The sequence below is a fragment of the Sus scrofa genome, chromosome 6 (assembly GCF_000003025.6).
Source record: "Sus scrofa isolate TJ Tabasco breed Duroc chromosome 6, Sscrofa11.1, whole genome shotgun sequence".
Lineage (NCBI taxonomy): Eukaryota > Metazoa > Chordata > Mammalia > Artiodactyla > Suidae > Sus > Sus scrofa.
Window position 1 is genome coordinate 64,187,808 of NC_010448.4, and position 16,224 is coordinate 64,204,031.

The window sequence follows — 16,224 nt, forward strand, 5'->3', positions numbered from 1 at the left end:
GCGGCGCGCCGCGCGAGGACGGCCCGGCGGGCCCCGCGCCCGCGCCCCCGCTCCTCCCGGGCCCCTCGGCCTCGGCCGCCGCGGCGATTCGCGCCTCGCGGCGCCGGCACCTGCCCGCGCGCCCCCCGCGAGCCCCGGGCCCGCGAGCGTTGGCGTTGGCGTTGGCGGCGCGCGCTGGGGCATGCCCCGCGCCTAGGGCCCGGGGGGCGCGCGGGGGGCGCGCGGGGGCCCGGGCGGCGGCGGGCGCGGCGCGGGGCGCGTGGATGTGGCGCCGGGCCCGGGCGGCGGCGGGCTGCAGCGGCGGGACCCCTTCGCCCCGCCCGCCTTCCCCTTCGCGCCCCCGGGCGAGGCCGAGGCCGCGGCCGTGATCGGCCGGGAGCCGGTGGCGGGGGGCGGCCGGGGCCGGGGCCGGGGGCGCCGCCGGGGCGCGCGGGGCGGCGGCGGCGGGGGCCGCGGGGGCCCGGGCGCGCGGGAGCGGGAGCGGCCTGGGGAGCCGGAGCGCACCATGGAGGCGGCGGCGGGCGGCCGGGGCGGCTTTCAGCCGCACCCGGGGCTGCAGAAGACGCTGGAGCAGTTCCACCTGAGCTCCATGAGCTCGCTGGGCGGCCCGGCCGCCTTCTCGGCGCGCTGGGCGCAGGAGGCCTACAAGAAGGAGAGCGCCAAGGAGGCGGGCGCGGCCGCGGTGCCGGCGCCGGTGCCCGCGGCCGCCGAGCCTCCGCCGGTGCTGCACCTGCCCGCCATCCAGCCGCCGCCGCCCGTGCTGCCCGGGCCCTTCTTCATGCCGTCCGACCGCTCCACGGAGCGCTGCGAGACCGTGCTGGAGGGCGAGACCATCTCGTGCTTCGTGGTGGGCGGCGAGAAGCGCCTGTGTCTGCCGCAGATCCTCAACTCGGTGCTGCGCGACTTCTCGCTGCAGCAGATCAACTCGGTGTGCGACGAGCTGCACATCTACTGCTCGCGCTGCACGGCCGACCAGCTGGAGATCCTCAAAGTCATGGGCATCCTGCCCTTCTCGGCGCCCTCGTGCGGGCTCATCACCAAGACGGACGCCGAGCGCCTGTGCAACGCGCTGCTCTACGGCGGCGCCTACCCGCCGCCCTGCAAGCAGGAGCTGGCCGCCAGCCTGGCGCTGGGCCTGGAGCGCAGCGAGCGCAGCGTGCGCGTGTACCACGAGTGCTTCGGCAAGTGCAAGGGACTGCTGGTCCCCGAGCTGTACAGCAGCCCGAGCGCCGCCTGCATCCAGTGCCTGGACTGCTCTCTCCTGTACCCACCGCATAAGTTCGTGGTGCACTCGCACAAGGCCCTGGAGAACCGGACCTGCCACTGGGGCTTCGACTCGGCCAACTGGCGGGCCTACATCCTGCTGAGCCAGGACTACACCGGCAAGGAGGAGCAGGCGCGCCTCGGCAGATGCCTGGACGACGTCAAGGAGAAGTTCGACTACGGCAACAAGTACAAGAGGCGGGCGCCCCGGGTGAGTGTCCTGCGAGCGGCGGCGGCGCGCCTGGGGGGGGGCGGCGGCGGTGGGGGGGGGGTGGTGGCTGTGGGCAGGGGCTGGGGCGCGCGGTGCGACCTGTGCTTCCTCCGCCTCCACACGTCTCGGTGTTTTGTTTTGTTTTGTTTTAAGGAGACTGGGGTGGGGGGGCAGGGGAGTGTCCTTGTCCCCCTAGAGGGCCAGGTAGCCCGGGAGGAAGAGCCTCCTGTCTGACTCCCAGCCTGAGCCAGGCTGGCCTGGTTGGGAGCCCTGGGGAGCCTGGGGCAGGCTTGGTGGGCGAAGCCTTGCTGAGGCCCACGGTCATTGCCCAGACAGCCGGGAGGGGCAGGCTGCAGACCTTGGACTCTCTGTCCCGAGTCCCCGGGAAAGTGGTTCTGGCTGGGCCCAAGCTGGAGCTCCAAGTCCAGTCCTTCCTCGGGCCCAAAGCAAGTGTCCAGCCCCCATGCGCGAGGGGGACTGCCCTGGCCCCCAAGCTCCCAGGCTCGCACACGGGGTGCCTGGCACTTCCCAGCAGGCAGAACTTGGCCAGGCGGGGCCTGTTTGTGCCTTGAAGTCTCGGGAGACAGACTCAAAGCCCAAGCCAGGTGTCCAGGCCCTGGTGGCAGGGGGCCGAGACTTGGCGACTCCAGCTCTCTGTGTCTGCCCTGGCCTGGCAGGCAGTGAATTGTGGAGTCCCCCGTGTGGGGGCGAGGGCTGCTTGGCACAGGGCTTGGGGACTGGTCAGCGGGCACCCAGGGCCCCGGGTGTCAGGGTAGCCGCCGGCCTGTGATTCGTTTTGGACATGTCCTTATCTCCTTGTTTCCTTCTCGCTGAAACGCCGAAGGGTGCAGCAGGGAGGCCGCTGGCCGAGGCGCTGTTGTTTGCCAGGCTGGGGGTCTGTGTGATCCGGCCTGGCTGCTCCCGGGCCACCAGGCGCCCCAGCCCTCCATCAGGGTCGACACCAACTTTTCATGGCGTCTTCCCCCCGCCCCAAGTATTTGCAACTTTTCTTTGAAATATGCAGGCTTATTAAATTGCACACACAGAATGCTGCACTGGCTCAGCTATTCTTGGGAGGCCTAATTAATTCAGCTATTGCATCAAACTTTTTTTTTTCCAAATCTGTGAATAGATGCTCCCCCCAGTTCTCTCTGGGCGCCTCTCCAGCGGAGTGTCAGAGTCTCAGGGAGCGGAGGAGGGGAGGGAATAAGGGCCTGCTGCCCGCGCTCAGAGGGGCCACCGCGTGTGCGTCCGTGTATCTGGTGGTGGTGCTGCCCTTGGCTAGGCCAGCGCCCAGGTGGCAGCTGTCTGCAGGCTGTGGAGTTGGCACGGGGTGGGGGAGCCGGTCTGGGTGGGCAGCTCGGTGGGGGAGGGTGCCCATGGGAACGGCTGCCGGCAGATCTCAGCAGGCTGGCCAGGCCCGTCGTGCAGGCTGCTGTTGGCTGTGGGTGGCGTGATGGGTGCTCCCCGGGGCCTGGGGTGCCCGCTCCCTCGACAGCCATCTTGCCGGCGCTGGTGGGTTCTGGCGGGCTGGTTAAGCCTGTGGTGGGCAAGGCTGTGGCGGGTTCCTCTGCTCCAGAGTGGACAGCAGAGGGTCCACGGGTGGTTGGGACTGCGGCAGGGTGTGTGCCCGTCTGGGTCCTGGTCTGGGTCCTGGGTGGTTGGGACTGTCTTGCTGGGGTCTGCTTTTTGTCATCGCTGAAGGCCCTTCCGGGCCCTGGTGTCCGCAGGCTCAGGGAAGGCCTGGCCCAAGCTGGTGGCCTGGAGGGGAGGCCGGAGCATGCTGGTGATTTCAACAGATGGTCAGCGCCCCGTCCTCCTCCGCTGCTCTCCGCAGTGCTGCTCGGAAACCTCGTTTCCTGCTTAGAAAAACGCCACGGGTGACGATGAAGACAGGGTCATCGGAAGGGGTTGGAGTCTCCGGGTCTCAGTGTCACCCCGCCCTTGGTGACCAGGGTCGCGGGCCTCCTCCAGGCCCCGGCTGCTGGCCGGCCGCTCCCTGGCTCCCCCCCCCCGCCCCCCGTCTTGGGACCCGCCGCCCTGGCCCTGTGGCTGAGCAGCCGGGAATTCTGGGGTGCCTGGTCCCTTTGGGGTGCGCCCGGCCGTGCCCTTGCCTGTCTACCCGCCAGCGACACCCGGGAGGAGGCGGGGGTCTCAGCCTCAGGGTTGTTCTGGAGGCAGCAGCCTAGACAGACCCTCCCTCCCAGTGCCTGCTCGGGCCCCGCTCCGCCCGCTCCTCGCGCCCGGGTCTTCATGGAGTCTGTTTTGACTTTTTTCCGCCTCTTTTCTGGCTTATTTAAATATGTTTGTCCCACTGAGAACGAGGCCCGAAGGGAACCAAGACTGTTCTGGGCCCTCTCTCAGCAGGGACACGGCTCGCCGGGCCTCGGGGTCCCGGTGTTGGGGGCCTCGGGGTGGCCCGGGTCTCCTGCCGGCCGGGACTCCTCTGCCATCAGCAGCGGCGTGAGCCCCGTGGCTCTGAGGCCCGACCGAGGCTTGCTCTGCGCTGCCTGCGGCCTGACCACGGCGGGGTGGCTGTCCCTGTGGTCGCCCCAGCGAGGGCCGGGGGCAGGGATGGGTCTCCAGCCTCGAGCCCGGAACCCCTGCGTGCAGGCGGGGCCGTCCTCAGCGACACTCTGCGCCTTGCCCTCAGCCTCGCGGGCTCCCTGACCTCGAGGCACTGGCTTGATCTCTTTGTGCCTCGGTGTTCTCACGTGGGAAAGGGGGGCTGTGGTAGGTGGCGGCCGCTGCCGACGGTTTTGGGGTGTTCCGGTGGCGAGTGCCGCCAGGCGGGGCGGGGATGCGGGGTGAGGGGCCGGGGCCTTTCCCGCACCGTCTCCCCTTCTCTTCTGTCCACGAGCTCTTTGCACGGCTGAGGCCCTTTGCACTTGACCGTGGGGAGTGCTGTCGGTTTGGGGGGCGTTGGTGCCGCCAGCTCCCTCCGTCCTGCTGGCTGCTGACCGCGGCCTCTGGGGGCACAGAGGTCCCAGTTCTCAGAGCGGAGACCGTGTGGCCGCGCGTTGTCCCCCGTCCTTCCAACGCTGGGCTCTCCGGGGAGGCTTTGTCGTAGAACTGCCCCTGCTGTCTGCCTGGGGCTGCTTGGCTGACGGCCCCCGAGGGGTGCAGCCTGAGCTTCCACGACGGCCCTGTAGGGAGAGCGGGGCTCCCTCAGAGCAGAGACTGGCGCGGCTGTGCGCGCAGAGGCCCGTGTCGTGCATCTTGTGGGGAGTGGCTGCGGCTTTGGGGGGGGCCCTGGCCTGTTCGTGTCGCGTGTTCAAGCTGAACCGACCCCGGGGAGGCGTGGCATCGGGAGCGCCCAGAGGCTGGAAGGGACTCGGGCCAACATGCTTCGGGTGCCCCCTCTTAAACAGCGGGGGCGAGGGGGCCGTGTGCCCAGGTGCCCTGGGGTCGGGCCGGGTGTGGAGGGAAGTCAGCTGCCTCTCGGGCCACTTGCTGTGCTTTGGGTCTCTGAGGGGTTCCGCGACGACTTCCTGGTTGGGAAGGTGGGTGCCGTCTCAAGGGATGCCCTGAGGCGAGGCTCCTGAACGGTTTCAGCCCCACGCCCTGTGGTCGGCCGAGCCGCCTCCCGTGTGTGTGCGGTGAGCAGCCATGCTCACCTGCCACCTGCAGGATCTCCCTTCTGAGCTGGGTGGGGCCCCCCGTTGCCTCGGGACAGCGGGGCCATTGGGCGGCTTTGCCTCTGTCCCAGCTGCCTCCCGGGGTCCCTCGTCGGCACGGGGCCTCTAGAGGAGGGCTCTTGATTCCCAGCTTTCCTTGCAGCCGTCTGGGTACCGTCTGTCTGTCTGTCTGTCTGCGGGGATGTCGGGCAAGGGCGCAAGGAGGAAGTCTGGGGAGTGTGACCGGAGCCCCACCCGCCGAGCAGGGCGCCAGGAGGGCCTGGGGGAGGCGGTGCTTCCGGGCCCTGCGCCCCGGCCAGACGGGAGGTGGCCGCGGCCGGCGGCCGGACTCTCTGTGGCCCGGAGACTGTTACACAAGCAGCAATAATGTGTCTCTTTCTAAGGATTGCGAAAGTCGGAGAGGATTTCTCCACTGGAAGAATTATGCAAGTTTCAACTGAAATGTTTTTAAAAAGTTTCTTTGTTTTGAGTCAAAATACAGAGGCTGAATTATTTCCTTAAGGTCTGTGTGAGCTGAGGGAGAAGGAGAAGGCTCCATTCTTCCCGGGGCCCTGCCTCCTACCCGCCGGCCGCCCTCCCGCGAGACGGTGGCCTTGGGATGCAGGCTGGGCCCCACATCGCCGCATCACCACCTCGGAAGGGGGCCGGGAAGTCCATCCCCCGGTGGGGGCCCCCCCAGGAGGACCAGGAGCCCCCGGAGGGGAGGAGGGGAGCGGCCCGGCTCTCCCCTCTTTCGGGGCCGGAGGACAGGCCCTGGCAGCGCTGCTTCCCTCGGGGCAAGGCTGGCTGGGGCTGGGATGCCCGCTGGGATTCGGCCTCGGCGTCCTCTCTGGTTCTACCCGTTGGGCCTTGGAGAGACTCCGGGCGCTGTGACTTCTCGGTGCTGCAGCTACAGATGATAATTCAGGAAGTCTCGGCTTGGCTCTGTGGGCCGCCGCCGCCGCGGTCAGGCCTGCCCCGCGGTCGGGCTCCCCCGGGAGCCCCTGTTGCGGCCCGGCCCTTGGGGGGGGGTGTGCTTGTGGTTGTGTTGTCGGCTTTGTGGGGGGTGGTCACGGCGGGGCCCCCAGTTCCGGGCCCGGAATAAACATTCGTTGAATGACTCATTGAGGCAGAACCGCTCGTCGTCGAGGTTTGCTGGCAGTTCGTCGAGGTTTGCTGGCAGTTCTGCTCCCTAAACGGCTAGAAGAGGAGGGGGCGGGGTGCGCCCCCAGGAGCGTACTGTCCTTCACGCGCCCCGGTCCTCGCCCACTTGGCGCTCGCTCGGTCTGCGTGGGGTGTGCGAGGCTGGTCCCGCACCTGGCCGGCGCCGCTGCCTGTTGATGTGGCCCGGCTGGGACACGCCTCGCGGGGGCGCGGGCCTGACTCGGTTTCTGCAGGGATGGTGAGATGTTGGCGGAACCGTCTCTTGTGGAAAATGGGCTTCCTGTGGGGCTGCTGGGCTGAAGCACGGTGGCGGGTTGGGGGCGGCTGGGGGAGGGAAGCTGAAGCTGGTGGGCTTGCTGGCGGCTGCGGCCACAGGTGGGGCAGGTGGTCTGAGGACCCCGGTGCCATGGGCGGTTGTACAGCCCTTCCCTCCTTACTCACCCCTGAGCCCCGTGTGAGGGGCCTGTGGGAACCACCATCCCGGGAGGGGCTCAGCTGTGTGCCCAGCCCCTGGGTGTGGGTGGCATAAGGAGCTTGGCTGGTCACCCAGAAGCTCGTGAGGAGTGCGGGTGGGGCCAGTGGCAGCACTTCAGGGTCACCGACCGGGTGCCCAGGTCCCGTGTGCGTGCGCCGGCCTCCCCCTGGCTCCGCGGTCACAGGGGCCAGCTGGTTGCGACTTGGTGTCTGGGGACATGCCTGGGCCTGCGGGGGTGACCTCTCTGCACCTTGCTCTCCCCAGCTGGGTGGCGGCAGCCCGTGTCTGTTGTTGTTCCGGGAGGTAGGGTCTGTCCTCGTGTGCAGGACGCAGCCCCCAGCACCAGAGCCCTCCACCATCTGCGGGCGGTCACAGCCACACCTGGCATCGGCAGCCAGGGGAGCCGCGGGCTCCAGGGAGGCCGGCCCCCAGCTCGGAGGCTGGGGCCGGACAAGCTGCAAGGACCTGTGCCCGGCCGAGCTTTCTGGGCCCACGTCTGTTCTCTGTCACCCCCACGTTCGTGACCCCAGCCCCGTGCACTGCTTTGTGGCTCGGGCCTGGCAGGTTGGGGAGGTGTTCCTGCGGCGGCGGAAGTGACAGGTGAGCCAGTTCCAGGCTGTGGCCCTCCCACTGCGTGTGCTGCCCCCAGACCCACCTCCTTGCCGTCTGTGCGCCGAGCTGGCTTTCGCCGTGGCAGCCGCTGCTGCTCGAGGCCCGTGGCCCCTGGTCCCACAGGCCGGCCCTGTGCTGTGCACGCCCGTCGTCTGTTTGCCTGACGTTTGCTTGTGTCGACACGGCGCTGCCCTTCGACCGTTGGCGCAAGAGGTGGCCAGTGCCCTGTGGACGCCCGCACACCCTACGTGGGGCCGGGGCACCTCGCGTGGGTCCTGCTGGCCTCGCTGCAGGGAAAAACGCCTGTGACAGGGACCGCGAGCCGCCTTCCACGCAACCCCGTGCTGAGGGTGAGTGTCTGCACGGCCCAGGGGCCTGGTCCACATGGCCGGCCTGCCTTACCCTGGGCTGGAGCCCAGGCTCGGTCCTTCCTGCTGCTCAGAGAGGCCGCGTGTGCTGGGCTGGACTGGAAGGTGGGCGCTGGGGGGCGAGGGCAGGGCCAGGGCTCAGTGAGCCTGTGGAGGAGCTGGACAGGTGGGCAGAGGGGCCTCCCTGCTGCCCCTGGAGGGGGCGCAAGTGTTTGCGTCCCATGTCCGGGCTCCCCTGTGTGGTCTTGGGTCCCCCGGGGAACTCACCCCGAGGTTGAGGCAACGGTGCTGGTGGCAGGGAGGGACCGAGGTGGGGTTCACCGGCCTTGCCCCCCCCCCCAGGCCCTGCCCGAGGCGGGTGCCTGCAGACTCCCTTCCCCTGCCGCTTCCCCTTCCTGGCCTTAGAACCGAGATGCCCAAACCATTAACAAAATTATACTCCCTCCTTGAATGATATGCAAATGCAGTCAATTAAGCGAGGGGATTTTAATTAGCAGTTTAAGTTCATGTGTGAAGTGCCTAGCCTTAATTACTTGACAGTTTTGTTGTAAATTTGCTAAGTTTTTTTTTGCAGAACTATCAAAACTGTGATTTTTTTTTTTAACATCCTTGTGTGTAATAAGTGTCGCCCAGCTTGTCTGACCCCAGTCGGTCTCGTCTCCATTTGCAAAGCTCTTTAAGCTGTGAAGACAAGGTGAGCCCACGGCTCGGCTCCGTGTGGCGGCTCCGGAGTCAGGCTGCTCCGCGCCGCGGGTCCTGGAGCCTGGAGCCCGATGGGCTGTGTGGAGCTTGGGCTCCCAGGAGGAGGGCAGGGTAGAGGGCTGGACTGGTGGGACTGCTGCGAGCTGTGGCCCCCGCCCGGGTCCTTCGCCACTGGAGGCCCAGGGGCCTGACTCCTGCGCTGGAGGAGGGACACCCCCCACCGGGCTCGGGTCCCCACGGCATGGCCTGGTGTCCAGCCTCTGCCTGGGGGGCGGGGGACGGGGACTGGGGCACGTTGCTCTTTCTGTTGGATTCATGTTGGAATCTCCTCCCGTTTGGGGAGAATTTGGTTTGATTTTCCTGTCATTGCTGTTGAGGTGGTCTCGAGGCTTTGGGGGTCTTGTGTGATCTTTAGTGCCCCTCCCAGACTTAATTACCCGAAGAGCTCCTCGGCCCGATGGCCGAAGCCTGTGGAAGCTCCTGGGCCAGGGAGGGAACCCGTGCCACAGCAGGGACCCAAGCTGTTGCAGTGACACCACCAGATCCTTGTCCCGCTGCACCGCAAGGGAATTCCTCCTCGTCTTCTCTTACGTGTTCTGCCTGCACTGCGGTTTCTTTTGTGGGTCCATCTTGGTCCGGGTTGCAATCCCGGGCCCTGAGGACTGGGGCGGGAGGACTCCGGGGGCCGGAGGGAGGAGGGGCTGGCGAGAGAGCTCTAGGAGCGGGGGTCGCCCTGCAGTTGGGGCTGTGCCTTCGCTGCTAAAACTTGCAGGGGCTAGTGGAGCAGGAAATCAAAAAATCAGGAGCCGCTGGCCCTAAAGGCAGAGCCCAGCTGGCCAGGTGCCTTCCGGTCACACCCACAGCACCCGCGTCCGAAGGGACAGTGGGGACACTTGGCTTTTGGGGCCGTGGGGACGAGTCTGAGGTGTAGAGCAGCGCAGCCTCGTCTGTGCCCGGCCCCTGCCTCTGAGGCGCCCGCCTTTCTGGGGAGGGGCTGTCGTGTCCTAAGCGCGCCCCCGGCCGCCTCGTGTTCCCACGGTGTCCGTCTCACAGACGTGGAATCGTGTAAAAGCACAGCCAGTGGCACACCTGGCAGAGTTGAAGAGGATGTGTTCACGCTGGCGGGAGGCAGCCTGTGTGCAGGTCCCGCATCTCAGAAACGGCTGCTCTGCAGGCTCTTCCTGGGATCCAGGGTCGCCGTCGGGTGCGGCAGCGTGGCCCTGTGTGCGCGTGCGCGGGGCCCACACACGTGTGTGCAGGCGTGCACCTGTGTGTGTGCTCCCAGGTTTTGGAGTTTATTTACCACCCAGGGTTTGGGCTTTATTTGTCTTGTCACAAGTGATTCTCCAGGGAGATCTCGCTTCACAGAAGCTGCGGCGAGTGGCCCGTGGTGGCAGGACAGTCCCGAGCACCTGCGCCTGCCTCCTGCCCACCCTGGGGTCCGGACCTGTGCCCAGCGAGGCTTGCTGGCTGCCTCTCCCCAGGCCCGGTCACCCGGTCTGGCGCCTGCTGTGTGGTTTGCCTGTGCGCGCTCTTGTGCTGCGGGACTGGGGCCTTGGGCGGGGGCGCCGTCGGGCGGGAGCGTGCAGCATCCGTGGGGGGTGTGTTGGAACGAGGCCGGGGGTGGGACTCCTCAGAGGTCACCCTGAGTGGGTCCCCCCGTGGGGCTGCACCTGCCGAGCGTCCCTTGCAAGGAGGACAGGGCCATATCCCCAGGTGGCCCCTATCCGTTTGGTGTGACTTTCGGTGACTTCCTTGTAGGAGATGTCGAGGCTCAGAGGGACCTCCCCGGCCCCTTTGTAACATCTTCATTTGTTTCATTTAATTATTCACACGCCGTATGTGTCTGTAGGTTTCTCTGGCCTCTCAAGTTACGTGGGGTGGCTGTGCTTGTGCTTAAACCTTCTATTTATAAATCGGTTTCTGGGCATTTCCTCAGTAGACTCTGGTCTCCTGGAGGTGCAGGCCCCTTTTAAGGGATCTTGATTTTGTTACCAAAAATCTCTCTCTAAATGGCGTGTGAGTCACGCGGCCGGCCTCCTCCCTCCCGCTAACCTTAGGTTACTGCGGGCTGCTCAGACCATCTTGGTGAATTTCAAAGGTGAACGTCTCCTGGTTTCTTTCTGGCAAGGCTGGCCATCTTTTTTTTCTTTTGATCAAGCCTGCAGCGTGCAGAAGTTCCTGGGCTAAGGACTGAACCCGCACCACAGCAGTAACCAAGAGCCAGGCAGTGTTGATGCTGGATCCTCAACCTGCTGAGCTGCCGCAGAACTCCAGCCATTTTATTATTTTTCAGGTTTTCCCTGCAATTTCCTTATGCTTTTTTTTTTTTTTTTCCTTTTTTCACTTTTTGACCACCCTGTGGCATGTGGATTTCCTGGGCCGGGGGTCAGACCTGAGCTGGGGTGAGTTGCACGGCAGCTGTGGCAACGCTGGCTCCTTTAACCTACTGTGCCTGGCTGGGGATTGAACATGCGTCCCGGTGCTCCAGAGATGCCACTGTCCCATTGCCCCACGGTGGGAACGCCTGCGCTTCTATTGTGGTGAAATCTGCATTCCGGGAGGCCCCCCCAAGTGTCCAGCTCAGTGGCGTTGAGCGCATTCCCGTTTCATGAGCCATCACCACCGGCACCTCCAGAACCTTCTCACCTTCCTGAGCTGAAGCTCTGTCCGCATTCAGAGGGTGCTGACTCCCCCACCCTCTGCCGTCCCTCTCTGTCGCTGACTCCTCCAGGGTCCTCGTGCAAGTGGCGTCACACAGGCTTTGTCCTTGTGTTTGCTGACATCACCCGGCACCGTGTCCCCGGCGTGCGTCCACGTGGCAGCGGGCGTCACTGTCTCCTTCCTAAGGAGCCTGAATCCTGCTCTGCTGTGTGGCTGGGCTGTGTTTCGTTCACCCACCTCCTGGTAGGGACACCGGGGCTGGTCCACAGTGTGGAGGTGGCGAGCCAGGCTCTGGGAGTCGGGCGGCGGACACGGCGGAGTTGCCAGGTCCCACAGGAGTTCTCTGTTTTTTGAGGACCCTCCGCACCACCGTGCAGGGCGGCTGCGCCGTCTCTCGCTCGCCCTGCGGTGCGCCAGCTCCCCGCTCCCCGCGTGCTCGCCACCCTCCTCCCGGTTGTTAGACAGCAGCGTCCTGATGGGTGTGAGGGGTCTCTTGCTGTGCTGTTTGGGTGGGTGTTTTTTGCATTTGAAATTATCTATATTTTTGATTTTATTTTCTGTTAACGTAGAGCGTTGGGCTAATTCCTCCCATACAGCAGAGTGATTCCATTACTTATGCGTATACAGCCTTTTTTTCATATTCTTTTCCGTCCTGGTTCATCACAGGATGTGGAACGGTGGTCCCTGTTCTGTACGGGGGGGCCTTGTTGCTCGTCCATCCTGTACCTAACGGTTTGCATCTGCTCATCCCAAACTCCCAGCCCTTCCCTCCCCAATCTCCGTCCCCCTGTGACAACCGCAAGTCTGTTTTCTGTGGCCGCTTCGCAGATAGGTTCACTTGTGTCGTGTTTAGAGTCTGTGCATAAGCGATACCACATGCTGTTTGTCCTTTTCTGTCTGGCTTTCCCAGTATGATCGTCTCTAGGTCCATCCATGTTGCTGCAGAGGCCATTAGTTCGTTCTTTTTCACGGCTGAGTAATATTCCACCGTGTGCGTGCCCCACATCTCCTTTATCCCTTCCTCTGTGGGCAGACGTTTAGGTTGTTTCCATGTTTTTGTCATTGTGAGTGGTGCTGCCGCGAATGTTGGTGCGTATGTGTCTTTTTCAGTTGCTGTTTTGTCCAGGAGCGGGGTTGCGGGGTCATGTGGCAGCTCTATTTTTAGAGCGCCAACTCCCTCCCTTCCTTCCCTTTCTATGCGGAAGTTCCTGGGCTGGGGACCAAACCTGAGCCCCAGCAGTAGCGGTGCTGAGTCTTTAAGCACTAGAGCATCAGGGAGCTCCCGGGGCCCCTCCCCACAGGGCTGTGCCAGCTTGCCCCCCACCAGCAGCATGGGGGCTCCCCGTCCTCCGCCCCCACCTCGCCGAGCAGCTCGTGCATTTCCCTGATGACCGGGGGTGTGGAGCATCTGGCCGCGTGCTTGTGGGTCGTGTGCGTCTTCTCCAGAGATGTGTCTGTTCAAGTCCTTGGCCCCCTTTCGAACCGGGCTGTTTCGTTCTGATCGGTTAGGGGCGTTTGCTAGGGTTCCGGCCGTTCCGTTCATCCTGTCAAACACTGTCTGATGTTTTGGCTGCCGCGTTGGCTCTGTTCTCACTGGGGTGCGTCTGAGGCCGAAGCGACCCTTGGCCGGAGATGCGTCTTTCTGCGAAGAGGCCCTGCGTGCTTGCAGACGCCGTGCGCTCCGGGCAGGGCTCCTCAGCGACACCGGGCCCGTGGGGGACGGGCCGCGAGCCAGCCCACCTGGCTCTGGGCGCCTGCTGTGTGCCCGGCTGGCCTGTGGAGGAGCCGCCGGGGCCGGACCGGGCCTGCCTCCCCTCCCCGCCCCCGGGGGGCTGCCTTCGCCTCCCGGGGAGGCCTGTGCGTGTCCCCGACAGAGGCTGGCTCAGGGCAGATGGCCAGCCAGGGCCACGGGAGGTGGCAGGCGCCGAGCAGTGGTCCGGCCAGCCTGGCGGGAAACTTCCTTCCCTCTCTGAAGTCTGTGACCCGCCGTGGTTTCTGGAGGAAGTTCTTTTCAGAGGAGCGAGGACTCAGTGAAAGTGATGCTTCTGGTCACACAGACCTGTCTGCGCTCCTGCCTTTTTCATCTTGTTACCACGTGCGGGTGGCATGCTGGGCCCAGAGCAAGGGGACCCCTGCCCCAGACAGCCTGGGGGCAGCACAGGGCCAGAGCCGCTGTGGCAGGACGCCGGCTCTTCCCCGGGGCGGGGAGGAAGGCCAAGCTGCCTCTGGGCGGCTGGTGTGGGTGCAGACCTGCAGCCACGTGGGCTCCGCTCCAGGACCGCTGGGAACTGCGGAGCCTGGGCTCGGGACTACCGGGATCTCTGGGGCTCGGAACCACTGGCCACTTTGCCTCCTCTCCCGCCATTGGACTCTGTCCCAGTGCACGGCGCCTGTCCACACAGCTCGTCCCTGCTCGTGGGCTTCTGGGTCCAGGTCCGCACCCACCGCGGGTGACAGCTGGCCCATGGGTGCAGGCCGTCCAGGCAGGCACCTCGTGAGCAGGTGACCATAGTGGGGAGGCTGGAGCGGGCTTTCGCCTGGAGGCTGGGCAGTGGCCCTGGCGGGGACGGACAGGCACCTGGGCTGCGCCGATTACCCGCTGGCACACCTCCGTTGCTTGGCTTCGAAAAGCCTGGTCTTGGCCTCCCGCAGGATTGCGCTGAGACCAGGGGTGGGATCAGCCGGCCGAGGCAACCCTCGGCCCTTTTGTCCAGCTTTGTCTCAGCCGCTGCATATTAATGGGCCCTGGGCTTTGAGGGCAGCTCGCTCTTGAAAGGAGGGTCCTCGATTTTTGTTTTGCAAATAGTGCCTGGGTCCTGCCCGCTGGGTGGGGGTGACTCCCCTGGTTGGAATCAAAAAGCAGGCCTGGCGGTGGGACCCGGGCAATAAGCGTGGCTTTTTGTATTAGAGAAAGAGGGAGAACGGGAGTCGCTGAGGCCACGGCTCGCTTCGCGGGCTGCCCTTTGGGAAGCAGGATCGCTCTCACCGGAGCCACTTTCAACCTCTTTTCCCCCCTCATTTTCTCTGTGCAAACAGTAGTAAGTATAATTTTTTTTTTTTTTGGCCTTTTTAGGGCCACACCCATGGCATATGGAGGTTCCCAGGCTAGGGGTCGAATCAGAGCTGTAGCTGCTGGCCTACACCACAGCCCCAGTGACGCCAGATCCAAGCTGCGTCTGCGACCCACACCGCAGCTCACGGGAACTCCGGATCCTTAACCCACTGAGCAAGGCCAGGGATCAAACCTGCGACCTCATGGATGCTGGTCAGATTCATTTCCACTGAGCCATGACGGGAACTCTGATTTTTTTGGTGTTTTTGATCAGGTAGAAGTTTCTGGGTAGAGGCAGCATAGCTTTGTGGTTTGGGGCATGGATTCCTAGAACCTGGTTCCTGGGACCAGATCCTGGTTCAGTCAGTTACTTACTCAGGTTCATTTCACTTCCTCGGGCCTCAGTCTCCCGATGGGGTGATGGTGTGCCTGTCCCGTGTTGGTAACTGTGAGCCTCAGCACCGAGTCCTCGGCTGTTCCAGCCTGCTCTTTCCAAAGCCCAGGCATCTTCTGACAGACGTGTGGGCACACGAGGGCTGGCACAGTGGCCTTCCTTCCCTACAGCCTGCCAGGCCAGTGGGACGGTTGCCAGCAGGTGCTGCGAACAGAACACGTGGGTGTGCCAGCAGCGGGCTCATGGGTGGACCGGGGCCTGTGCTGTCTGGGGTCCGTGTGCCCCATGCTGACCACCCCCCAAGGCCTCAGCCGATTTCACTGGGGTGGCGTCCGAGGTGGCGGGTGACCTGGGCCCCTGCATGTACTCCTGTGGGAAGCTGGGCCACCCCTGTCCTGGAGGCCCTAGGGCGCAGGGTCGGGCTCAGCTCCTCCACCGTGTGCGCAGGCTGGGGGTGCAGCTGTGCTGGCAGCCGGTGTCTGGTGATGGGCTTGGGGCGTCCCTTCTCTGCCAAGTTCAGCCTTGGGACGGCCCGTGCCTAAGGGAAGCCCAGCTTTGTGTTTCAGAGCAGGGCTGGTGGGAGGGGCTTTCAGGTGGGGCAACTTGGGCATCATTCTTCAAGCGGTGATCTGGGTACACGAGCCGACGCTGGAAAGTTCCCCACCCACAGCCTGGGTCTGAACGGGGTGAAACCAATGCCAGAGCGTTCTTACTGGACAAGCGAGGGTTTTGGGAAAGTGGGACCCGGCGGTGTGTAGAGAACCGGCTCCCGTCCTGCTGTCAGGCTCGCGGGAGAAGAGCTGGGACAGGCCCACGGGTCGACTTCTCCAGGGACAGGAGCCGGCGTCTGGGCTCTGCCCTCGGCAGGCCTGGCTGTGTGTGTGTGTGGGGGGGTGGTAGGAGCGGCTCCATTGCCTGCCTGTTGGTCCAGGTGCTGGATTCTGGATCAGTGCACCCAGAGTCGATCCAGAATTTGGGGTCTGTTTTTGTCAGCGGGGTGGTTGTTCTTTAGGAGGTTTGGAATTTCGAGAGTTAGACGGTTCTCAGTCTCTGGGTTCATTTCCGATGCTTTTGGATCCTTTGCTTCAGGAAGGTCACTCAGCGCGGCTCGAGTGTCTGCGGAGGTCATTGCCCTGCACAAGCTGGATGTCCCCAGAGCACTGGTGTCCTGGTGCGTGGTCCCGGGTCCTCGTGCAGGGTGGGGGGCTGCTGCCCCAGGGGACGGAGGAGCTGAAACCAGCTTCTGCCAACGGGACGCCTCTCCTTGGTTCAGGACTTTTTGTCTGGGGACATCTTCAAACCTGCCGCGCTGTGTTGAGGGCGTTTGCTGCTGCTGCTGCTGCCGCCAGTACAGAGGGGGTCTGCCCAGGGCACAGGGTACATTTTGCAAGTCAGCTGTCTGTTCCTGAGCCCCCCGGTCTCTGGGTTTCTGGCACCTTCGGTCCTGACACCGGTGCACTTGGAGGGTGGGTGCTGGGCGTGTGTCCTGGCCGGATGCGGGTGGTGGACGCAGGGGGCTTGGGGTCGGCCTCCCCAGGTGGGTCGATAAGTGGGCGAGATTTGAGAGCCCGCCCGCGTCCTCTTGGCGGCCTTTCTGCATGGCGCTGCCCGACCAGTGACAGGGCTCTGCCTGCGCCTCCCTCCTCTTTTCCCTGAGGGTTGGTGGCATTAGAGGGTTGCAGTCATTCCTGCCATTGTTTGG

General features: G+C 64.7%; 1 protein-coding gene across 1 annotated transcript in view; it reads left to right on the forward strand.

Annotated features, from left to right (window-relative positions):
• SKI (SKI proto-oncogene) overlaps nucleotides 458-16,224 on the forward strand; it is a 54,332-nt gene continuing 38,565 nt past the window's right edge. Inside the window, exon 1 of the mRNA XM_021095201.1 lies at nucleotides 458-1,474. Within this exon, the coding sequence (XP_020950860.1) occupies nucleotides 506-1,474 (969 nt within the window). The 5' untranslated portion in view covers nucleotides 458-505. The remainder of the gene's footprint in view (nucleotides 1,475-16,224) is intronic.